At 34.4% G+C, this 26661-nt stretch overlaps 1 protein-coding gene across 1 annotated transcript; it reads left to right on the forward strand.

The window, feature by feature from the left end:
* The first annotated feature begins 19399 nt into the window (after window positions 1-19399).
* On the forward strand, window positions 19400-23139 carry LOC111998886 (vacuolar protein sorting-associated protein 2 homolog 1). Its single transcript, XM_024031011.2, has 5 exons — window positions 19400-19554; window positions 20687-20817; window positions 21333-21437; window positions 22447-22707; window positions 22860-23139. Exons 1-5 carry the CDS (start codon window positions 19518-19520, stop codon window positions 22995-22997), a joined length of 672 nt encoding a protein of 223 aa, XP_023886779.1. The 5' UTR covers window positions 19400-19517; the 3' UTR covers window positions 22998-23139.
* Window positions 23140-26661: the final 3522 nt, after the last annotated feature.

A 26661-nucleotide genomic window follows, 5' to 3' on the forward strand; every position in this document is an offset into this window, starting at 1 on the left:
CCACACCATTATCCATATCAAGCAATTCACAAGTGCTAAATTTGAACGCAATTACTACTAACTCTATACAACAAATGACCACATTAATATCCATATCAAATTTAAGATAAGCACAAAACATCTCAATAACAATTGCTACGTAGACAAGCATAAAACTTTAAGACAAGCATAAAACTTTAAGACAATCACATAACATTTAAGACAATTGTTATGAACTCTACATATCATAATCCATATCAAGATCAACATCAGGTATGCCATGCTCTTCATTTTGATTAGTGTCTCTTGAAGTTCCACCTTCAGGAATAATCTCAGTTTCAACATCACCCATACAATACTCAATAATATTGTCTTCAACATTGATAGGGACAATATCAGCAATTGGTTCTTGTTAGAATACGTCATTATCTTCTGTATTATCATTGGATTCTCCACCCTCGACTTCTAGGACATCAAACACTCATCTATGTTGGATGCATTGCACAATTTTTCAAGGGTCACGCAATTTCGTATCTTGAAGGTAGAAAACTTGTTTCACTTGACTAGGAAGTATAAAAGGGTCATTTTGATACCATCGACTTGTAACATCAATACTCGTGCAATGTGCATCAGTTCTTATCATTCTCCTTCAACCATTGGTACCAGTATTATACCATTCACACAGGAACAAAACAACTTTATGGCGAAACATATATTCTAATTCTCAAATTTTGCACACATGACCATAAAAGTCATGCATTTCTCCCTCATGGTCCCCTTCGGTACATACACCATTGTTTTGGGTTACACGATGATTATCTAGGTCCCTTGTATGAAACTTTACACCATTGACCATACAAACGGTGTACTCCTTCACGTACGGCTTGAAACTTTACACCATTCTTCTAGTTTCTCCAATTCACTCCGCTTTAAGGTCCTTGAGCATAAGTCTTGGAAGAAGTTGCCCAACTCAAATAATACAATACTAATGTCTTTATTTGCAAACCCTCGCAACCCAATTGGAAGAATTCGTTGTAGTAGCACATGACAATCGTGGCTTTTCAAACTAGATAATCTACCATTTTTTGCATTCACTGACCTTGATGTGTTGGCTACATAGGCATTCGGATACTTGACTGATTTCAAAAAGTCATAAAAACCATCCCTTTCATTGGGGTTTAATGAAAAGAAAGCTCGAGGCTTGTCATATGATCCATCAGGACGTTGTTTCAAATGCAACGTATGCCTGAAGTTCATATTTTGCAAGTCTATCAGAGCCTTGTCAGTGTCCTTGTTTTTCCCCTCAATGCCCAACAAAGTACCATAAATATTCTCACTAATGTTTTTCTCCACATGCACGACATCAATGTTGTGCTTAAGCTTCTTATTTTTCCAATATGGAAGCTTATACAAAATACTTGCCTTTGACCAGTTTGGCTTCCCAATAAGTTGTTTCTTCTTGTTACTTGGATGCTTTCCTAAAATTATATTTGACATTCTATCTAACTGCTCTTGTATCTTTCCCACTTGTAACTTTAAAGATTTCTTCCGTTTCTCCGATAAACCATTATGCAACCAACTATGTCTCCAATGATGTTCCATAGGTAAATAAGCTCGATGGTTAATGAATCCAATTTTACTTTCCAAAGCTTTTGAATATGGTTGATCATTGCAAGTGTAACAAGAATGATAACCCTTTGTCCTCCACTCGGACACATTACCAAATCCAGGATAGTCATGTATTGTCCACAATAAAGTTGCACGCATCTAAAAATGCTCTTTACTATAAGCATCATAAGTTTCTACACCTTCTTCCCACAACTCCTTTAACTCATCAACCAATGGTTTCAAGTAAATATCAATCTCATTTCCCGATTGATGGGGAACGGGAATAAGTAAGGACAACATAAAATATAGCTCCTTCATAACCAATGAAGGTGGTAGATTATAGGGGATAAGTATGACAGACCACATACTATAGTTGTTGTTCATATTCCCAAAAGGATTAAATCCATTTGTAGCCAACCCCAACCTTACATTGTGAGGTTCGAGGGAAAAATCAGGATGTTGCAAATCAAACTCCGTCCACTCCTCACTATCAGCTGGATGCCTCATTATCCCATCATCCACACGTTTGTCTATATACCATCTCATGTCCTTAGCTCTTTGGCCTGACATGTACAATCTCCTTAGTCTCGGTGTCAACGGGAAGTAACGCAATACCTTGTGAGGAATCTTTTTACCTTGGGTACGTGTATCGTTGTACCTAGGCACCTCACACACCAGACATTTATCAAGGTTTTCATTGTCCTTCGAAAATAGTGAACAATCATTTTTGCACACATCTATATGCTCGTATGACATGCCCAAGTCACGTAATATCCTCTTTGCTTCATAAGTTGACCTTGAAACCAAGTTACCTTTTGGTAAAACCTTTGTCAGCAATTCTAGCATCATATCAAGTCCCTTATTACTCAAGCTGGTCATTACCTTTACATTCAGCATCTCAATAACAAACTTCAAGATACTATAATCAGTGCAACTTGGATACAACTCACGCTTTGCATCTTCCTCAAGTTTGTCAAAATGACGCACCTCCTCATCTTCGGTTGCATTTCTTGGTTCCCCTCTAATTCGGTCATCTACCAAGGCATCGATACCATCCATATGATCACCATCCGACATTTCATTATCATGAATGTTCTCGTTCAATACACGAGGTTCTCCATTATTATACCAATTAATATAAGATTGCATAATTCCATAATGAAGCAAATGGATGCGTACATTTTGAGGAGATTGTCGATAGCAATTCACACAATGAATCACGGGCACGAAATATTACCACTCAAGTCTACAACCGCTTTTGCGGAATTAATAAATGCATTGACCCCTTCAATATATGGATGACTTAATCTGCCATTGGGTGTCTTACCCATTGTCATCCAACTTTTATCCATGTTTGACTACAATTACAAGATGAATGCTACTTTAGTAAAATAAGGACAACTTATGCATAATGTATTCTAACATGTAAGTCTATAAGCTACTTAGATAAAATTCTATCCTATTCATGAATGCAGAAGCCTATATTAATACTTAAATAAATATACATTGCACACACAAATATACACTCCCAATATGAATTTAAACCACCTTATAATACCATGCAAGCCATCCGCTTGCTCCAACACAACAACTCACCACAAAACAAATTTTCAATATCACAACTATAATGTTTACAAGTATTAAAATTGAATAAAAGAACACAATTGTTACTAATCAACAAGTTTCATTCACATTTGCAAGAAATTATAAATATTCTCAATATGAATTTAAGCCACCTTATAACACCATGCAAGCCACCCGCTTGCTCCAACATAACAACCCACCACAAAACAAATTTCCAACATCACAACTATAATACTTACAAGTATTGAAATTGAATAAAAGAACACAATTGCTACTAATCAACAAGTTTTATTCACATTTGTAAGAAGTTAAAAACACTCCCAATATGAATTTAAGCCACCTTATAACACCATGCAAGCCACCCGCTTACTCCGACATAACAACCCACCACAAAATAAATTTCCAACATCACAACTATAATGCTTACAAGTATTGAAATTGAATAAAGGAACACCATTGCTACTAATCAACAAGTTTAGTTCACATTTGCAAGAAATTAAAAACACTCCCAATATGAATTTAAGCCACCTTATAACACCATGCAAGCCACCCGCTTACTCCAACACAACAACCCACCACAAAACAAATTTCTAACATCACAACTATAATGCTTACAAGTATTGAAATTGAATAAAGAAACACAATTGCTACTAATCAACAAGTCTCATTCACATTTGTAAGAAATTAAAAACACTCATAATATGAATTTAAGTCACCTTATAACACTATACAGGCCACCTGCTTGCTCCAACATAACAACTCACCACAAAACAAATTTTCAATATCACAACTATAATGTTTACAAGTATTAAAATTGAATAAAAGAACACAATCGTTACTAATCAACAAGTTTCATTCACATTTGCAAGAAATTAAAAATACTCTCAATATGAATTTAAGCCACCTTATAACACCATGCAAGCCACCCGCTTGCTCCAACATAACAACCCACCACAAAACAAATTTTCAACATCACAACTATAATGCTTACAAGTATTGAAATTGAATAAAAGAACACAATTGCTACTAATCAACAAGTTTTATTCACATTTGCAAGAAGTTAAAAACACTCCCAATATGAATTTAAGCCACCTTATAACACCATGCAAGCCACCCGCTTACTCCGACATAACAACCCACCACAAAATAAATTTCCAACATCACAACTATAATGCTTACAAGTATTGAAATTGAATAAAGCAACACCATTGCTACTAATCAACAAGTTTAGTTCACATTTGCAAGAAATTAAAAACACTCCCAATATGAATTTAAGCCACCTTATAACACCATGCAAGCCACCCGCTTACTCCAACACAACAACCCACCACAAAACAAATTTCTAACATCACAACTATAATGCTTACAAGTATTGAAATTGAATAAAGAAACACAATTGCTACTAATCAACAAGTCTCATTCACATTTGCAAGAAATTAAAAACACTCATAATATGAATTTAAGTCACCTTATAACACCATGCAGGCCACCTGCTTGCTCCAACATAACAACCCACCACAAAACAAATTTCCAACCTCATAACTATAATGCTTACAAGTATTGAAATTGAATAAAGGAACATAATTGCTACTAATCAACAAGTTTCATTCACATTTGCAAGAAGTTAAAAACATTCCTAATATGAATTTAAGCCACCTTATAACATCATGCAAGCCACTCGCTTGCTCCAACATAACAACCCACCACAAAATAAATTTCCAACATCACAACTATAATGCTTACAAGTATTGAAATTGAATAAATGAACACCATTGCTACTAATCAACAAGTTTCATTCACATTTGCAAGAAATTAAAAACACTCCCAATATGAATTTAAGCCACCTTATAACACCATGCAAGCCACCCGCTTGCTCCAACACAACAACCCACTCAACATCACAACTATAATGCTTACAAGTATTGAAATTGAATAAAGGAACACAATTGCTACTAATCAACAAGTTTCATTCACATTTGCAAGAAATTAAAAACACTCCCAATATGAGTTTAAGCCACCTTATAACACCATGCAAGCCACCCGCTTGTTCCAATACAACAACCCACCACAAAACAAATTTCCAACATCACAAGTATATATAAAGTTTTATAAGTTTTTAACTAGAATATACTTACTTTGCTTAAGCTAAGTTTACAACTTTTAGAGAAAATCCAAAGTTAACTTGTATTCTTCACCTTGTTCCTCACAATTTCTTCAATCACAAAAGAGAGAGCTAGAAATAAAAATAAAAATAAAAATAAAAAGATAACTTTTAGTGAACAGTTACGTAGACCCAATGATAAGCACAAAAAGATGAGTGAAGCTTTACCTGCATGCAATACATAGATAAGTGAAGCTTTACCTCTTGATGGAGACAATGTAAAAAAAAAAATTCAGTGAGTACAGCTCTTAAATTTTCAAACTCAAGAGGTCCTACAAAGAAAAGTAGGAGAATTCTGATAAGGAAAGCAAAAAGAAGAGTAAAAAAAAAAAATAAATAAAGGCATAGATTCAACAGACAGGAAATATCATTATTGGAGAGCAAAGCCAAGTACAATACAATATCATTGTGTGGAAATATAGTCCCGCTCAGGTCACTAAATTTCATGTCAACACCTATGCTAAAGGGCCAATATACCATTTGAAAGGAGGCCATTCAGTCTTGGATTGAATGACCAGCAACCAGTACCAACAAAGCTGGCATCAAATTTCATATTAATTTGAATTGAACATGCTAAAGTAAGTAAATAACACAGCCAACATGCAATAGAATAGTACTGTGCACAAGACTTTAAACTGGTTGCTTAATCACTTGATTTAAATTTCCCTAGTACTAGAGAGACAAACGTTTTTTCCCCAGATAAGCATAACTAAAGAGAAACACAAAAATTTCCAGTTTCAAAATACATCACCACCCATATTCAACCTTAAATCACTTTATAGACTATTTTCCATATCAATGACTCCCAAAATAAAAAAGCAGAACAATCACCTATGCTATGATGCTATAAACAAACACACTGGTACATGAACTCGAAGATTCCACAGTCCCACTTTGCAGCATTAAACTTGCACCTTAATTCCCAAAAGATCCCAGCTGAAAACTAACCAAAGAAATCAAATCACACAATAAGCACATTCAAAGACCCATTTCAAATCCCACGAGGAATCTTCAAAATTCCAAAAAACCCATTTCAAAACACATCCCCAAAAACCTCAAATCCAACAAATACCACTGTGAAGTGAAAGAAAAAAAATGAATAAATAAAAAATAAAAGGAGAAATAGTATGCAAAAAAAAAATAACAAAAAAATTAACTCAAAAGGAGAAAAAAAAAAAAAAAAGACCTGAATCGGTGAAGGGAAGTCGAAGCGACGCCGGGTGTGTCGCACAAGCGTCACCGATGTGTCGCTGAAGCGTCGCCGGTGCATCGCTGAAGCGAAGCCGATGCGTCGCTGACGCGAAGCCGAAGCATCGCTAGTGCTTTCCGGCGAAGCTGAAACATCACTAGTGCTCGCCGGCGAAGCCGAAGTGTCGCTAGTGCTCGCTGGTGTGAAGCCGAAGCGTCACTGAGTGCGACGCTGGAATCGTCGCCTTAGCGTCGCCGAGCCGATGCGTTGCTGAATCGGCGATGACGGAAGCTCATATAAGTACAAAGCCTTTAGTGACGAACTCTGATTCGTCACTATTGGATGCCTTTAGCGACAAAAGTTTTCGTCGTAAAAAATTAAACTTTTAGCGACAAAAAGGTTCGTCGCTGTAGCTAAATTTTTTGGCGCAACAATTTTTCGCTTGGCGCCTGAGTTCTATAAAGCTTTTAGTGACGAACTCGGATTCATCACTAAAGCATACTTTTAGTGACGAATTCGAGTTCGTTGCTGAAAATGTATTCGTATGTTTTACACTTATATGTTTTTAGCGACGAAATCACATTTCGTCACTAAAAGTATGCTTTAGTGACGAAATATGATTTCGTCACTAAAAATATATACGGGTAAATCTATTATTGTTTTTAGTGATGAAATTCATATTTCGTCACTAAAGCATACTTTTAGTGACGAAATATGACTTCGTCGCTAAAAACATATAAGTGTAATACCTTTATTTTTTTAGTGACGACTACTTTTCGTCACTAATACTTACTTATAGCGACAAACATATTTTTGTCACTAAAACTATCCACAGCAATACCTACAGTGACGAAATATTTCGTCACTAAAAATTTCAACTTTTAGCGACGAAAGATTTCGTCACTATAGATTAATTAAGTTGGTGCCAAAGTTTCCCTCCTTGGCGCTTATTTTTCAGATCACAATAGTGACGAAATTTATTTTTCGTCGCTAAATGTAATAATTTTTTTTCATTATTAGTGACGAAATTCATATTTCGTCACTAAAGCTGTATTTTTAGTGACGAAAAATATTTCGACACTAATTTTCGTCACTAAAAATACATTTTGTTGTAGTGTCTTCTCCTCTCTTGAGTTTTGGTGAAGTTGAGTAGTCTTGTCATATCTTAGTCTTCTTGAGACTCAAGGTATTGAGTGAGACTCACTCTCCTTCTCCTAGTTCTTCTTTTCCTCCACCCCTAGGATCTCCCTCAAAAGTCTCCTCCTCTACCATATGAATCTTGCATGAAGGTATAATCCCTTTCCCTAATTGTTTTTTGTGTTGCCATGATGAGAGTTTAAGATTAAAGCATGATAGTAATTATTTAAATTCCCTTAAATATGTTTGAATGTTCTTAATTGTTCTTATATGTTCTTCACATGTTCTTGGTTGTTCATCACATGTTCATGCATATCACTAGTTTTAACCTTAAATCCACATCAAAAATATGAAAAACATGTTTGTTTAATAATTCTTTCAAATCTTTGAATCTAGGTTATCACCATCCACACACATTCACTAGAATTTGTTTTTCAATCCAAATGCAATGCTCAATAAATTGAATTAGCGTTTCTCACATGCACACACATTGAATTCAACATACAAATTGATTGACATATTGGAAGATATGATATGAATGTTGGCCACCATAGTCTAGAAGACCGGTTTCACCGGGCAAGGTGGGTGCCTAACACCTTCCCACCTTGTAACATAGCCTCCGAACTTAGATCAAGGGTTAGTAGATCAAATGCTTATTCATGTAATTTTTTATTTTTAGATTATAACTAGGAAACAAAGCCATGTACTTTATCTTAGATTGTATCTAGGACCAAAGCCATGTAATTTTCCTATGATCAATGTAAATTCAATAAAAAATTAATAAAATGAGGAATTTTTCAATTTTGGTTTTCTTATTTATCCCAATAATTAAATAAGTGGCGACACCATTATAAAACTCTTAATCTAAAAAGGGAAATATAACTAGTCGAACCTCGATTTTGAGAGGCAATAACACGATTCCACCCATTCACGTGGGTTTGGCCTAACATTCCATAAAAACGGGTCGGGGGCACGGTCTCTCATATCTGGCTTTATAATGGGCAATAGTACCATCACTGTGAAGTTTGATCTTAAACACCCACTTACAACCCACTAGATTAGCATGCGGGGGAGCAGGGACTAAGGACTAGGTTTATTGCCTCTACAAGGCTTGAAATTCTACATCCATAGTTTCACACCAAACTGGATACTTAGAAGCAATTTTGTAAGACGGTGATTCAGTATGCGTGTAATCCAACACAGCCTTATAACAAAGTTTAGGATTGGGTTTAACAATGCCACTTTTGGATCTTGTCTGCATTGGATGTTGGACAGGAACAGTGGGAGCAGTGGGTAAAGATGAGGTAGAAGATGGAATTAGAGAGGGTCTAGAGACATCTGGATTAGTGGAGGAATGAATGGAGGTGAGATTATTTTGTGGGATAGGTTTAGAAGGTTGTGTGATTATAGGAGCAGAGGATTGGGAAAGGAGAACACCAGTTGCATTAGAATTTAGAGGAGCATGTAGTGAGGGAGTGGTATGAGGATTATAAGGTCCTAATAGTGAAGGTTGAATAGAAGCATGAAGATAGAGGAGATTGGATAACTGGAGAGCATTAGAAATATCAGTTTCTAGAGAAATAGATTGACTGATAGAAGGTAATGAAGGAAACTTGGCTTTATTAAACAGAACATGCCTAGAGGTATATATGTGGTGAGAGGAAGGATCAAGACACAAATACCCTTTAGAACTGGTGGAGTAACCTATGAAAATACACTCCTTGGTTCTGTGATCAAGCTTATGACTAGAATAAGGTCTAAGATGAGGATAGCATGCACAGCCAAAAACCTTGAGTTGTGATAGGTCTAGGGAAGTAGAATACAACTTAGACCAGGGTGACACAAAATTAAGTATTGAAGTGGGAAGCAAGTTGATCAAGAAAGTTGCAGTAAGAAGAGCATAGGAACAAAAAGAAGTAGACATGGCAGCTTGAGAGAGAAGGGTGATTGTGGTTTCAATGAGGTGCCTGTGTTTCCTTTCAACAAGACCATTTTGTTGGGGTGTGTATGGACAAGAAAGCTGATGGATGATGCCATGTTGGGACAAAAAAGACATAAACTCAATAGAAGTATTCTTCCCACCACCATCTGATCTGAAGGTTTTTATTTTGGTAGAAAACTAAGTTTCAACAAAGGCTTTGAACAACATAAACTTGGAAAACACTTTAGATTTGTATTTAAGAGGATATAACCAAGTAAACGTTGTAAAATGATCAACAAATATAACATAATAATGAAAACCATTGACAGATGTAACAAGGGCAGGACCCCATACATCAGAATGCACAAGTTCAAAGGGAGATGAAGCAACAAATTGAGATTTTGGAAAAGGTAAATTGTGCATTTTGCCATACAAACAATGAGTACAAGTTTGAACCAGATTTGTACACTGATTTATGACAGACCTATCATTAGGAAACACATATTTGAGAACTTGATCATGTGGATGACCAAGTCTCATGTGCCACAGTGTCTTATTGAAACCTACAGACTTAGAGACATTGTTACAAACTTTGGAAATTTGATTACAGACTTTGGAATACAAGTGAAGTTGTGAAGCTCTATGAGGATAGATGGGGTAAACTCCATCTTCACTCTTGCCTTGGTATAGGACCTTCCCCGTGGTCAAAGCCTGAATGGAGAGAATATTTTTATCAAAATAACACCAGCAATTATTATCTTGACAGATTTTATGGACAGAAGCTAGATTTGAAGAAATAGATGGAACTCTAAGGACATTATGTAATTGAAGATTGAAATAAGATGAAGGAATTAGAGTATTACATATGTGAGCAATTGGTAGGTTCTGCCTATTTCCCACTGTAAGGTGATCTTGACCTCCATATGGCTGAGGAAAGCTGAGTTGGTTGAGGTTAGCGGTCACATAATCAGTTGCAGCACTATTTGCAAGCCATGGCTGCTCTTGTGTAAGGCAAGCATTGGATGATGTGGCCATAACAGCAAGTTTGGTTGGTGGATGCTTGCCTTAATAGGCATAGTCCATCTTGTGGTAACAGTCTATAGCTGTATGACCAAGCTTGTTATAGATTTGGCACATAGGCCTGTCTAATCTTGGAGCAGAAGAGCTTGAACTTGGCTGATGTGATTGGAAGGGAGTGAAGTGATTATAATGAGGTGATTGATTACCTGCATTTCTTCCTCCTCTTTCCACCTCTATTGTTATAGCTTCCTCTGCCTCTCCCTCGATTATTGTGATTGAAGTTACCACCTAACTGATTGAAATTACCTCCTGCCCTTGGAGTAGCTATAGCAGCTAGTGCAAAAATTGAATCTTTAGCATCCAACCCCTCATTTAAGGATTCCTCTTCACCATTGAGCATAGTTGACAATTCATCAAAGCTTAATGGCGTGCTTTTGGTCCTTATTGCTGACCTAAAAGCATTGTATTCCTTTGACAAACCCTTGAGGGTTATATGGAGCAACTCCTCATCATCTAAAATTACTCCAACTGCTAGTAGCTTGTCCTTCACAACTTTGATTTTCCTCAGATAAGCATCTACAGAATCAGCACCCTTCTTAAGATTATGAAGCTCTCCCTTTAGGTACATCACATGAGACCTAGAGATTGAAGAGAACCTGTTTTCCAGAACTTTCCAAACTTCCAATGCAGAAGTACATCCAACAGTGAGAGACAAAATTGATGGTGAGAGAGTGGAACTGATGAAAGTTAGTAAGGCCTTCTCTTTAGACCTCTAGATTGTATATTATGGATTCACAATAGCAGTGTAAGTTCCATTGAGATCCTTACGAAATTTCTCTGGAGTCAATTGTGGTTCTTCAAGCAATTCATATAGAGAATAAGTTTCCAGAATCATTGTAATTTGATGTTTCCACACGATATAGTTGGTATTATCCAACTTGATTGTCATCATATTTGACATATTTGAGAGAAGAAGCAGTGGTTGATTCATCACATTCATTGAAGAATTAGCAAATGTTGATATACTTGCACCTGTGGAAGAAGATGATGCAGCTGTTGAGTTTGTGGCTACCATTGTTAAGTTTTGCACAGGAATCTCAGGCTCTGATACCATAAAGGTTTTCTTAAAGGATTGTAAAGTACAATCTCAATGTTAAAAGATCAATTTGACTAAGACTACGATCTGTTTGTGTGAAGAGAAAATTTCAGAGAAAGAAAAGAATAACAGAGAGAGAGAGAGAGAGAGAAGAGAGAGAGAATGAGAGAATGATTTTCTTGCTTAATGAATTAATCTGAGAGTACAACTATATATATAATGTAACCTACCTAAGAGATTGAATAATAGAATTGATCCAAGTTATACGGATCAGTTCCATGAATTTAGGAAAGCTAACTAACTCCCTAACTGATAGAAGCTTTGCGCCAATACAACTGAAACTCTGCTAAACTCTTAACGACGTCGTTCTACCTTTTGAGGCTTAAATATCAAATACATAAAACGGTGCGTTCCATCCTAAGTGAAACGGTGCGTTGCACCTAGATTTAAACCAAAGATTATCCCCAGATTCAGTCATCTTCAACCTTGCGCCTACTATGCAATCAAACCAGGACTGAGTACAAATCAACCATTTGTAACTTGCTTTAACTTCTCAGAAGTAGAATCACCATAATCACTAACATCAATAAGCCAATAAAATATTTGTATATTTTTAATTTCCTCCAATATTTTACATGAAAATTTATGCAAAAGAGAGTAGTACTTATTTATTTTATAATTCAACAGTTAAGGGTTAAGGGATTTAAACCCTAGATGGTGCTAGTTAAGCTATAAGAAGGTTTTTTTTTTTTTTTTGAAAAATATGCTTTGATCATTGTTTCCACACGATATAGTTGGTATTATCCAACTTGATTGTCATCATATTTGACATATTTGAGAGAAGAAGCAGTGGTTGATTCATCACATTCATTGAAGAATTAGCAAATGTTGATATACTTGCACCTGTGGAAGAAGATGATGCAGCTGTTGAGTTTGTGGCTACCATTGTTAAGTTTTGCACAGGAATCTCAGGCTCTGATACCATAAAGGTTTTCTTAAAGGATTGTAAAGTACAATCTCAATGTTAAAAGATCAATTTGACTAAGACTACGATCTGTTTGTGTGAAGAGAAAATTTCAGAGAAAGAAAAGAATAACAGAGAGAGAGAGAGAGAGAGAAGAGAGAGAGAATGAGAGAATGATTTTCTTGCTTAATGAATTAATCTGAGAGTACAACTATATATATAATGTAACCTACCTAAGAGATTGAATAATAGAATTGATCCAAGTTATACGGATCAGTTCCATGAATTTAGGAAAGCTAACTAACTCCCTAACTGATAGAAGCTTTGCGCCAATACAACTGAAACTCTGCTAAACTCTTAACGACGTCGTTCTACCTTTTGAGGCTTAAATATCAAATACATAAAACGGTGCGTTCCATCCTAAGTGAAACGGTGCGTTGCACCTAGATTTAAACCAAAGATTATCCCCAGATTCAGTCATCTTCAACCTTGCGCCTACTATGCAATCAAACCAGGACTGAGTACAAATCAACCATTTGTAACTTGCTTTAACTTCTCAGAAGTAGAATCACCATAATCACTAACATCAATAAGCCAATAAAATATTTGTATATTTTTAATTTCCTCCAATATTTTACATGAAAATTTATGCAAAAGAGAGTAGTACTTATTTATTTTATAATTCAACAGTTAAGGGTTAAGGGATTTAAACCCTAGATGGTGCTAGTTAAGCTATAAGAAGGTTTTTTTTTTTTTTTTGAAAAATATGCTTTGATCAGATGAAAGGGATATCCAAAGTAGGTTGTTTTCTTATGAATGATAGAATTCATAACAAATGTATATGTGCATGCAACATGCAACAATACTTTTGTGTGTCAACTATAAAAAAACAAAATATAGTATTTATGTGGGTGAAAAGTAACTTTGGGTTTTTTTTGTTTGGATTTTTAAAAAGCAAATGAGGCTAGCACCAAAATATGAACACATCCACACATACAAAATGGTAGTTTTGGTGTTTATTTTTCGGGGTTAGCCTCATCATTTTCTTGACAATATCAGTAGTTTACAAATGCATAATATCATTGGGCAATCAACTAAACTTCCAATTGGGATGAATAACAAATTTTGACATTAAACCAACAAAAAAACAAAAAAAAATCTAAACACATGCATAGTGAGTGTGATTAGGCTAGTATTAATAATACAAATAGATTGAAGTGTCCATGTAGTAACAATACAAAAGTATTTCTCTCATAATATTGTTACTAAGATCGTTTTAGGTATCTAATCAATAACCTGAGTAAATTCGAAATTTTTAGCAAATTTAAATTAGTTTCATTTTAGATAATTTATGAATCTAGTAAAATGTTCTTGAAACCAACCCTCTATGTCCACCCCAGATTTCTTGTCTAATAATCTATAAATATAAGAATTTTGTGTCTAATATGCCTTTTTAGCCTAGGCCAATCAATTGGTATTGTAAAGAAATAATTGCTAACTTCCTAGGCATGAAATAAAATAGAAGTAAATAAGATGACCAATTTTCTAGTGAAATAAAATATAAAATTTCATTCTTAACCGAGTGGAAACCTAAGATAACCTAAACAGCACAAAAACCCAACTTTAAAATTAATTTCTTACCTATTTTCAAAAACTTATGTAAATAAATGATTAAATCACCAAGTGCTTATTCAATTAAATAATAAATTAGAACAATAATAAAATGTAACGTCATCTTTACAATGAAATCATAACAAACTAATACAAATTTTTTTTTTTCAAAAAAACTTTGAAATCCATGTATAAAGTGTGCGTCAAGAACTGATTAGTGTCTTGGTTTGGCGATAAAAAACACAATCATCAAGCGGATGCTATAGGTTGAAACTCTATAAAATATACATACATACATACATACATATATATATATATATATCACATAATTTTGTAGGTTCCAGTTAGCTGAACTGGTAAAGTATTTGATGGTTGAATAAGAGAATTGAGATTCAATTCCTCCCTATACCAAAAATCGATTAGTTTGAATATACAAAACGGCCCATCAGACTTGAAGACGTATTAACATTGCCCTTACAATGATTCTCCTCCACCACAATTCTTCTCTCCATGTTAGCAAATAATACCATAGCATATTTTCCAAATTCCAATACCACATATAGTGTCCCGACTTTTTGATATCGTTGACATTGTTGAGTCTCATGTGGAATGCATCTTACATGTTGCAATGTTTGAAAATGAAACAGATAATTATCCTAGAAACCTGGTGTTTTGGTCTAGCATTATTAAAATACAAAGATTAATGATTTATTTAAAAAAAAAAAAAAAAAAAGGAAAAGAAGCAATACAAATTAATATCTTTTGGGTAAGTAATCTGAGTAGATCCATCAACAAAAAACACAAAACGACAGTGATACTGCATCATTTAACCACAACAACTTAATATTTGACTACAAAGAAAAATTTACAAAACAAAATAGAAAACATCTCATTCGTATAATTGTTCTTGTTTTTGGCCTTCAAATAAGACTCTTTTAAGATTATTTTATATATATATATATATATATAAAAACAAAGTGAATCTAAAATTAAAGCTCCAGAGACTGAATGTGTTTATTCACTTTTTTTTTTTAATAAATTTAACCTTTCGGATTCCATTAAGGAAGACATAAACAGTGTCGTAAAACAATAGCATACCCATTAGCCCAAACACTCAAAATAACAAAAGTAGAAAAAAGAACCAAAAAAACCCATGCATTAAACTTTAAAAATTAATATTTGACACAAAATAAGACCCACCACTGTTGTAGTGGCCACTTGATCAGGCGAAAGAGGAAGGAAGGAAGAGAATTCACGTCAAGGATTCTAAAAATTTTAGCATTTAGCATCTAAAAAAGTCACTTTATAACATTTAACTTCTCATTTTATAAGAGCATTTTCAACCGGGTTTGCCATCCCATCATATTTTAAAATCCTAAAAAGTTACTTTATCAATTATACCATACCATTTTACAGTACAATCAACATCTCAAAACTCTATTATTTTACCATTTTATTAAAATATTATTTTTTTAATCTTTCTTTATTATTTATTTCCAACATCCTGCCAATCAGAACTGCCAAAAACCACATCTTGCAAATCAGAACCACCAACCAAAAAAAAAAAAAAAACCACATCCAGTAGGTAGCAACCAAACCCAGCAAAGAAGAGTCTCTGCCACCAACCCCAGCAACCTACAACTAGCCACTGCCACTACTAGCCACCACCACCGGTGGCAAAAAAAAACCCACAAAACGTCAACCACCGTGAATCCTCTGTGACCCATTCCAAACGCACGTGAGACCCACGGCCACAACCACATGAGACCCACCCACCATACCAAAACCTAGCAAGCCACAAATCACAAAATTGACAATCCGATCTCACCTCACAAATCATAAAAGTGGCAACCTAAACCCCACGAATCTGATCTTATCTCCAATGCCCACGAATCTAATCTCCACGCCGATGCCAATTAATCCAATCTCACCTTAACATTGATGCCCACAATCCGATTTCAGTGGCTTGGTGATTCGGAGAGAAAGAGAGAAGCTTGACACTAGTGCGAGAGAGGGGATGAGAGAGAGTCTTGGGTCTGAAGAGAGTAGAGAGTAGATGAGAAGGAGAGAAGGAAGAGAGAGAAAAGAAGAGAAAAAAATGAGAGAAGAGAGAGAAATTTCCGGGTTAAAAAGGACCTCAAGTATTAAATATATATATATTTTTTTAATCCCATTCAACTACAGTATCACCTTACATTTAAGATGGTATTGTAGCTATATCTCAAAAAAAATTAGCCTTTTCCAATTTGGCCTTCCCGTTGCTGAGTAGTTTTTAGGCCTGAATGCCAAATGTACCTTACATTTGGCAAATAGCAGGCCCACTGCTAATGCTCTAATACACTTAACATCAAAACTTTTTTTTTTTTTTTTTACAATTTCATTTAAATATTATTTATTTATTATTTATTAATGCTCTAATACACTTAACATCAAAACTTTTTTTTTTTTTTTTACAATTTCATTTAAATATTATTTATTTATTATTTATTATTCATTTTTTGTTTTTATTTTTTTCATCTTCTCTCCCTCTCGGTCTCTCGGTCTCACTATCTCTCTCTCCCTCTTTGTCGCTCTCTCCTTCTCAACCCAGCAATCCTACCCACTGCTGGCCACTAGCCACCACAATTCCAACAACCACCACAATGATTAGAAACCCATGCCGATCAAGTTGATGATCCACGAACCCAGACCCATGAACCCAGACCCACAAACCTAGACCCACAAAATCAAATCACCCCGCCGGACCACAACTATTGGACTATCAGACCACGACCCATGACCCGCGACCATCACCGGACCACAACCATCGCTGGACCACAACCATTGAGAGAGAGAAGAAATACCAAAGAAGAGAGAAGTAAGAGAGGAAAGAGAAGAGAGAAGTGAGAGTTGGTGAGAATATAAATTTATTTATTTTTTATTTTTTTTACAATCCAGCTACAGTGAGCTGTTATTGATAATAGTTCACTGTAGCTTGGTGTTAAATTTTTTAAGATTTATCATGTTTGATGTAAGTGTGTTTTATCATTTGAGGTGCTAAAAATGCTAAATGCACCTTTGATAAGAATGCTCTAAGGATGACATAAAGGGGGAGAGGAATGAACAAGAAGAAGGAATTAAAAAAAAAAAAAAAAATTAAAGGGGAGTCTTAAATGTATTAGATAGGGGTTAAAGACTTAAAAGGGATTTTTAAATTGGCAGAGTTTAACTTATTTGTGTGGAGTAGGTTGTTACTTTTTTTTTTGGGAACCCACCCCAAGAAGCAGGGGGAAGAACAGTAGGTTGTTACTTTGTGAAGAAAGTATTTAGTATCAAATGATACCAAATCAGCAGTATCAAAATTTAATAAGGAAAGGATATGTTTATACATATATCTTCTGTTTATTAGATTTTAATAAGAATGATGTATTATCATTTGATTTAAAAAAAAAATTTTCTACTTTATGGGTATAATTGTAGTAATTTTTTTTATTAGAAAACTGATTTGAATGCATTTGAATGGCGGTTGGAAGGCTTGGTAGTGGACTAGTAGATTTATAATTATACATGGAAATTGAATTTTATTGTTTTTGATTTTTATCTATTTCTAATGAATTTAATTTAAAATTTTACTTATATACCCCATTTATTATTTTTAAGGAATAATGATATTAATAGAATAGGGGTGTTTTAGTTAATTAACTAAATTGATAAACAGCTTTCTCTATCATCATTTTAATAGTAATAGACAAGATAAATTATATATATATATATATATATAAACAAGTAATAAATAAGATAAATAGGATATAAACATCCTCAAGCTCTCGCTTAAATCGGCAAGGTCAAATCTTTAGATCTCGCTGATTTGAGAATTCAAGGGTAATTATTAGGTACTTTCGGAGTACCATAAATGCGTACTCTCCCCTTTCACATAATTATGGGTCTCATTAATTAAATTTATGGTGAGACCCACAATTCATGTGGGAGGGAGGAATACGCATTTACAGTACTCTCGGAGTATTTAATAATTTTCGCTCAATATGAGATTGGAGATTCTCATATTTATCTACTTTCTCTCTCATTTGAGATCTCAGATCTATTTTCTATCTTTCTCTTTATGGTTGAGTTGTGTGAATTTTTGTGTGTGTGTGTGTTAGTGATCAAATTGGAGCAACCAACCATTATATCAATGAAAACCACCATTGATGTTTGCTTTTTTAGGATTTTAACAATGTTGGAGTGGCTCAAAAACCACTTCAAACACATGCTGCATAGAATTGTGTTCAACCCTAGGTTCACTAAATCGCAAATTTTTTGAGATTGTATTGTTTAAATTTTTGATGATATAACAAAATCCAACCCACTAATTTCAAATTTGATAAATATAATTTTAAGAACTCTATAATGGGGCTACTGTAGCATTTTAGATGATCTTAATTCGAAACAGAGTTTGAAAAATTATAAGGGAAAAGTTAACGATGTCTTAGGGGTATTGGTTTAGGAGATAATTTTAGAAATTTTTAATGAAAAAAGAAAATAATTATTCTGACGGTTGTTTATATTTCCTATGAAAGTAATGTCAATTTTTTTTTTTTTTGAGACACGTCAAATTTTTTCTAAATTTTTTTATTAACAATTACTATAATAATAATAATAATAATAATAGTAGTAGTAGTAGTAGGACAAAATTTAGTTATAAAATTAGTTATAGCCTAAGGTAACAACTTTACTCAATATTATTGACATTACTACATATAAAATTTAACTATTAGATTACAAGTTTTTTACGCTCTTAATACATATATAGTATATCAAATTTTGTGACAATCAGATATTATTTATTATATGATCTATAAGATTATATTTGAAGCATAATTTTAAACTATAAAAACTTGTAATTTAAACAATTCATTTATGACATAGTTATTGATTTTTAATTTTCTAGAAATTTTGTAAGCATGGAGAATAAAAAAAATATAATCTTTTTTTTTGAGAAGGAGAAGAATATGTAATCTAATAATGAATTTATCAAAATTTACCTTCAATAAAATAATATTGAGTAAGGTTATAACTAAACTTTGTTGATATTAATAATTACAATAATAATAATAATAATAATAATAAAAGAGATGTTTGCTTATCAGGCCAAGTAACTACTAACTTCCTAAAGCAACCGACATAAATCAGAGCGAGGAAAGAAAGCAAGAAAGAGAGAGAGGGAGAGTATCGTACACCTTCGGCGCATTTTAGCATCAACCGGGAAACATGAGCTTCCTCTTTGGCAACCGAAAAACCCCTGCTGGTATATATATATAAATCCTCTTACTCTTAATTTCTTTCTTTCGTTTTTCTTTCTATGAGTTTTCACTTTTTTTGAGCCAAATCAGATAAAAATAAACCTTTAAATTCTCACCCAGGAAACATATAGCTAGGGTTTTAGTTGTTTCCAATTTAGTTTCAGTACCATGCAATTGAATTAGTAAATTCAAGCAATTTGATCTGAATATAGAATTTTAATGGCTGTTTCTGTTAGATTATGAATTTTTATATATGGTTGATCAATTGGGTCTTTTTTTTTTGGGGGTGATTGTTGTGGACATGTTTGAAATTAGACCCATTTGTCTCAAAAGGTTAGAAAGTGGACCCATGATGAATATTAAGGGAATTTTCACCTCATTGTGTGCTTTTGGTGATATAAGTAAAGTTAAGGTTCAGAATGAGGAAATTTGGAGAGCGATTAATGTGCCGAGGAGGAAGAGTGAGTTGATTCAAGTCTAGGAAAAACAATTGCAGGAAAACATATAATAACATTAATTGAAGTAGTGAAAAAAAGAAAAAAAAAACTTTGTCGCTTAAGGACATGACATGGAGTATGATTTTGAATAGGATGGAATGACAGAAAAGAATACATCTGGGATGAAGGCTTTGCTGTTGTGTGTGTTAGAGAGAGAGAGAGAGAGAGAGAGAGAGAGAGTTATACAACTGTCACATGGTTTGAAGTGGCTAATTTGTTGAGGATATAAAATAAAACTTGCGTGGAGGCCTTACTTTGTGTTTTTGGTCATTTTTTAAGAAATTATCTAATGTAGCAGGTGTCTTTCAACTGTCTTACATATGTTTGGGACCTGCACCTATAAATCTCATGTGTATGCGGAAGAATGTTGCACACACCTATTTACATGAAGAGGTATCTTTTCATGTGTATATATGACAGGGTGTATGAAACAGTCCTCTCATGTACATGTGGGGTTCATGAATGTGGGTCTAATGCATATATGAGAGGGGGCATGAGATACATAATTTCTATTATGTGAGATAATGCCTTGGAAATTTTGGGCATTTGTGTAGTCGTTGATGTAATAGTTAACCGTCTAGGGCTTTGAGGAAAATCTCGGGCTTGTTGTGAAGTGAAAAATGTTTGAACTTGTGTGCAGAGCTTCTGCGGGAAAATAAGAGGATGATAGACAAGTCTATTCGAGAAATAGAAAGGGAAAGGCAAGGATTACAGACACAAGAGAAAAAGCTGATTGTAGAGATAAAGAAAAATGCTAAACAAGGACAGATGGTAAGCCTAATTGTTTTGGCAATTCGTTTGTTATTGTGTTGATTTTTGTCGGTGGGTTGATTAAAACTCTCTCAAAATTACCTATGAAAACAAAAAAATCTCTCAAAATTTATGAAAGGTCAAGAAGAACACAAACTGTTGCCATAGTATTGATACACATCAAGGATTTTCAGTGCCCATTTCTGCTATTTGGCATGGAACTCTTGTGCATGTGATGCGATGTGAATTAAAGTTTTGGTTTTTGTCCAGGCCAATAGTTATGTGTAAAGAGTGGTAATTTTGCTACTACTTTTTTTATTTATTTAGGTGAGCTGAGGCAGTTTTGTTTGATCTGTTATTTCTGCTGTTAGGTTCTATTATTGAATCCATGGACATATGAAGATGTATTTACATGTTGGTGCTACAGGTTTCAGTGTTTTGCAAGCTTTATTTTCTAACTAAAGTTGCAGTAATGGGATGAAAATTGTACTTATATGACCAAAACGCTTCCTAAGATTGGATTATCTTTATTTCAGGGGGCTGTGAGAGTAATGGCTAAAGACCTTATTAGAACACGGCATCAGGTGGAAAAGTTTTATAAGCTTAAATCACAACTCCAGGGCGTGTCATTGAGAATTCAGGTACAATTTGAATCTTTACCCTCTTCATTGTGCATCTCTTTTATAACTGAGAAGTTGTTACCTACATCCTTACATGTTTGCATTTCAGATGGGAAGTAAAGCATACTGTGATAGGGTGTTTTAAAAAAAAAATATTTATATATATATATATATATAAAATTTAATGTGTATGCAATTCATGTCTATGTAAATCACATATATTTTTGCTCCATCCCTCATATTATAAATGTTTTGGAAATGGAGTGCATCACTCATTCTTGGATCAGTAATATATCATTTTTGTTGTAAAGGTTTATGTGCTTTATCATTGATGCATTTGCATAATTTGGGTTGAATCGGTGTGCACATTTAGCCTAGATACCAAAATTTTGCAGCATCTTCCCTGCAAAGAACTTACTTTGTAATAGCATTAACTGTGTGGTTGAATAATTTCAAGATATGAAGAAAAATCAGCATTTTGGTTGGAGAACTTCGTTCAGATCTTGTTTTGTTAGAGAACTACAGATGATAGTATCTTAGAGACTTAGGGTTATATTATATTGCATCTACAGAAGGCTTTAACATTTTTCGAGACATTTTTTGGGTGATTTGAGGAACATTCAGATTTTAGTTTGCTTCTAGTTGATTGGGGAACCAAAAAATATTTGGGGGGATGGAGGTTTGTTTGGGTGTCTTTGATCTGTTTCATGGATTCTGGCGTATACTCTTTTTATTCATATTTTATTACCATGCCCCAAAACACTTGTTCCTCTCTCTCTCTCTTTTGGCCACCCCTACCGTTTCTCTTTTATCTCTATCTCATCAATGTCAAAGCCATCTCATTGGTGTGACAAAATACCTCCAAACTACCCTACATCTGACAAGCCCTGCATGAGTTTTCTGTGCCCTGAAGAGGGGGCAGGGTACCCATAATCTGATCCCACCCCTCATTGCCATCCCTATCACATACTAAGCTATTCTGTATTATAGAGATTTTGAAGCTATTATAATGTTAAAAGATTGATTGCAGACTCTTAAATCAACTCAATCGATGGGAGAGGCCATGAAAGGTGTAACCAAGGCAATGGGTCAGATGAATAGGCAAATGAACCTGCCCTCACTGCAGAAGATAATGCTAGAGTTTGAGAGGCAGAATGAAAAGATGGAACTGACGACTGAGGTGATGGGAGATGCCATTGATGATGCTTTGGAAGGGGATGAAGAAGAGGAAGAAACAGAAGAGCTCGTGAATCAAGTGCTTGACGAGATTGGAATTGACGTCAATTCAGAGGTATGTCCATTGCTTAGTGTCTCTTTCATGTGAAACAATATTTAGCTTATCCAAAATGAGACAAAAATTTCCTTGGTTTAATTAGATTGTCAGCCTGGGAAAATCTAGATTGAGAACAATAATACTAATAACTATGTTTGTTTAATATGCAGCTTATGAATGCACCCTCATCTTCTGTCGCTGCACCAGCTGCAAAGAACAGGGTTGCCCAAGCTGAATCATTGGGAAATGAAGACACTGGGATTGATAATGATTTACAGGCGAGGTTGGATAATTTGAGAAAAATGTAAATCTGGGGTAGGTAAGAAGAAGCTTCACTTAGGAAAGATGTTAATAATCAGCTTTGTAACATTGAATCAATGTTTGAAGTACATATCACATCATGGTGTTTTCTGGGCTTTTCCCCTCTTAATTAAATATCTATTTTGCTTATGATGAAATTTCCATTTAATGCTTTACATCTCTGGTATAGGAATATTACATTAGAGCACTCACATTAGTCAAGCTAAAATAGCTTAAGGGCAAAATTTTGCCCAATCAAATCCCAAAATCACCTACATTAGCTTATGCAAAATTGTGTAAAATGCATACGTTGCTACAATAACCATAGGAATATGCATGGGTGCTGTAGATGTGCATTTTAATTTTTTATACATTCTTTCTCTCACCTCTCATGCTCTCATCGGTCTCTCTCTCTCTCTCTCTCTCTCTCTCTCTCTCTCTCTCTCTCTCTACGTTATCATAGCTGATGCTATCAACTAATACACCTCAAACCCATCCAAATCCAAGTTCCAACTTAGTGGTTTAGTCCTCAAAAGCTCTGTGGCTCACCCCCCTTCCTCTCCCAACATGGAGTTTGTCGTCATTGACATCCTTGTCAAGTGCAGAGGCGCAAATTGAGAAGAAGAAGAAGAAGTTGGAGAGATGTGAGGATGTTGTGGTGGCTTAGGTGGGAGCCCAAGGGGTTGTAGAGAAATGGTATGATTCAAAATTTGATCTTATTTGATCTTTTTTATGGGTGTTTGATATATAGGGTATAGTTCAAATGGGGTAATGGGTTTTGGTTAATTTGATAGGTAAAGGTTGTATTTGGTTGAAATTTAGGTGAGAGGAAGAGGAGATGGTTTTGATCAATTAAGGCTTTTTAAGACTCAATTTTGTCGTTATAATGCTGATGCAGATCTCATCTTGCTGTGGTTGGTGTCGTTTGGTTTGTCGTGAGTGGTTTTGGTGGGTGGGTTGGATACTGGGTAAAGAGTTGATATTGATGTCGAGAGGAAAGAGGAGATAGTTGTATTTGGGGGTTGATTTGTGGGTTTGGATTGATTGTGATTTTGTGTTGAGTTGTTTTTTTGCTTAGAAAACAAAGGAAAGTATCAGAAAAAAATAGGGACAAAAAAAAAAGGTATAAAAAATGATTATTTAAATAAAGTAGAATGTAGAATAGATAATCTAGTGTGGATATTTTTGAAAAGTGGTGTGTAAAAAGAAAAAAAAAAAAGAAAAAAAAAAAAAAGGTTTTTATGTTATAATAGACATGAGAAAAAAATTGGAAGTAAACGATAGAAAAGAAACGAGGAGAAAAATGAGGTTTAGATGGTAATGGTAACGTGACATCTGGGAAGTTCTGTTTTGATTTCATTGCCCCATTTTGACTACTCAGTCTGTCAATGAGAGTGCGGCAGAGCAGGCAGTCGGAATGAGAATAGAGCCACATGTCAATGCAAGGTGCATGGAAAGATTGCTTGCATTGTGGAAGTTGACTCACGTGTTCATAATCTTCAAAGCTAGTCAAGCACACCACACATTCAGTTTCAGAAGCTGCTTCTATGTTTTCAGTCCCTTTCTTATACTTGAATGTGGAAACCAAAAAGGGATTCATTCTCAAAGAATCAAAGGTCTTCTCCTTAACTGGCTCGCCTGTTGTAGGTGGATGTAATAAGTGTTTGTAAGCACACAATCCAAATATAGCAATGTAGTAAAATATGAATGCAATGATCATTGATACAATGACCACAATCCCATCGTAGATTTGAGTGCATGATTTGTTGTTTACATCAAATTGGAAGGGCTGAAAGAACTTGGGAGACTTTAAACACGCAGGCTGCACTGCAGGCTTGAAGGTGGTAGATGTTTACAAAAAAGTTACCAGTTCAATGACCAATCCAATTAGCACAATGCTGTGTAGTAAATGATGGGCATGGACTTGGTGTTGATACAAATTCATGAGGATTGAAAGTGAAAGGGTTTAGTAAGTTGTAATTTTATATTCAGTCTAGAAAATGGCTGAGGTTTACAATGTTGGTTATCATACGTGGAAGTGAATCACTATTTCTAGTGTTCTTAAATCTTTGTAGCTATAAAGAAAGTCCAAGCCGCATAGACAAAAGAATTTAACTAGATTAAAGGACAAGATATCAAGATAAAGGCCAAGAAGTAAGAATATACTTATTTGAACTTTTGTGTAATGGACACAACTTGTGTTTAGTGGCCAGTTTCACTGGACATGTGTTCACATCCTAATGTGTCCAGTGGGTATCCAGTGAAACTGGCCATTGGACACAAGTTCTTCCCCTATGTATTCCTCATTGTGATGTCATGATGTGATAGCATTACATTGTTTGTTCTACAACGAGTAACTTCTGCTATACAACAAATACTAAAGAATGGGTTTAGCCAAAAAAAAAAAAAAAAAAATAAGCCCTAAAGAATGGTACAATTGAACAACAAAATTACAACAACTAAGATCAAATGGAGGCAATAGAAGATAACGGCTACTAAAGAATGGTGAGACCGTAACGTAAGTGACAATTGGGAGAAAGCAACATGAATCAAAATAACTACTTTTGTCTTTTCAAACTCAAAAATCTGGAATTGTCGCAGCTCTCTCTACTCCCCATAATAGTGTGAGCATCCATGAACAAAATCTTTTTTTTAAAATGACAAATATTAAGAAAAGTATTACAAAGTAGAAACCCCAAAATTTTAAGAAAATATCATTTAATAGGTTGACTACAAGTTTCCAAAATTAACTTCATTTACTTAAAACTCCAGCGAAATAAGGCCTAAGGGTCTTCAATTTATAAATAAAGTAAAAGGTAAGTTATGAAATTTATTTATTGATTTTTCAAAGAGAATTTTGAGACATCCCAAAATGGAATAGAGGATTAACAATTTGAGATGGAGGGAATAAGTAATTACAATGAATTTATCTGTGTAAAGCAATGAATTATTGGCAAAGTATTTTTTTTTTAATGTTTATTTTGCAGCTAATATTTGAATGTGCCCAACTAGCTAAGTTGTAGTAACTAAACATGTGCCCTTAGCCCCTAGGAATTAGGACACTCAATGTTCGTTTAGGAACAACTTATTTAGCTTTTTGCTGAAAAAAACTCCAGTGAAATAAGGCCTAAGGGTATTCAATTTATAAATAAAGTAAAAGATAAGTTATGAAATTTATTTATTGATTTTTCAAAGCAGATTTTGGGACATCTTAAAATGGAATTGAGGATTAACAATTTGGGACGAAGGGAATAAGTAATTACAATGAATTTATGTGTGTAAAGCAATGAATTATTGGCAAAGTATTTTTTTTTTTTAATGTTTATTTTGCAGCTAGTAATTGAATGTGGCCAACTAGCTAAGTTGTTGTAGTAACTAAACATGCGCCCTTAGCCCTTAGGAATTAGGATGCTCAATGTTCGTTTAGGAATAACTTATTTCGCTTTTTGCTGAAAGTGTGCACCTGTATTTTGAAAAAGTGAGAAAATGTAAGAAAAAAAAAATCTAGGTTTTAAAAAGTTGTACATAAAAGTTATAAGAAAAAAGAAACCAACTTATAATTCAATGCTAAATGGACACTCAAACCATTCTCCATGACCCTCATATTGCAACCAAAACTAGTAGTTGAGTTGAGTTTGTTCCATCAAATCTATATAATATTTAAAAGCTGAA

Source organism: Quercus suber, unplaced genomic scaffold (genome assembly GCF_002906115.3).
Source record: "Quercus suber isolate HL8 unplaced genomic scaffold, Cork oak 2.0 scaffold_574, whole genome shotgun sequence".
Taxonomy (NCBI): domain Eukaryota; kingdom Viridiplantae; phylum Streptophyta; class Magnoliopsida; order Fagales; family Fagaceae; genus Quercus; species Quercus suber.

Coding starts and splice junctions, on each gene's coding strand:
- LOC111998886 (XM_024031011.2), top strand. CDS start 19,518: ATGAGCTTCCTCTTTGGCAACCGAAAAACCCCTGCTG. Junction 21,438..22,446: donor GCGTGTCATTGAGAATTCAG/GTACAATTTGAA, acceptor GATTGATTGCAG/ACTCTTAAATCAACTCAATC. Junction 22,708..22,859: donor GAATTGACGTCAATTCAGAG/GTATGTCCATTG, acceptor TTTAATATGCAG/CTTATGAATGCACCCTCATC.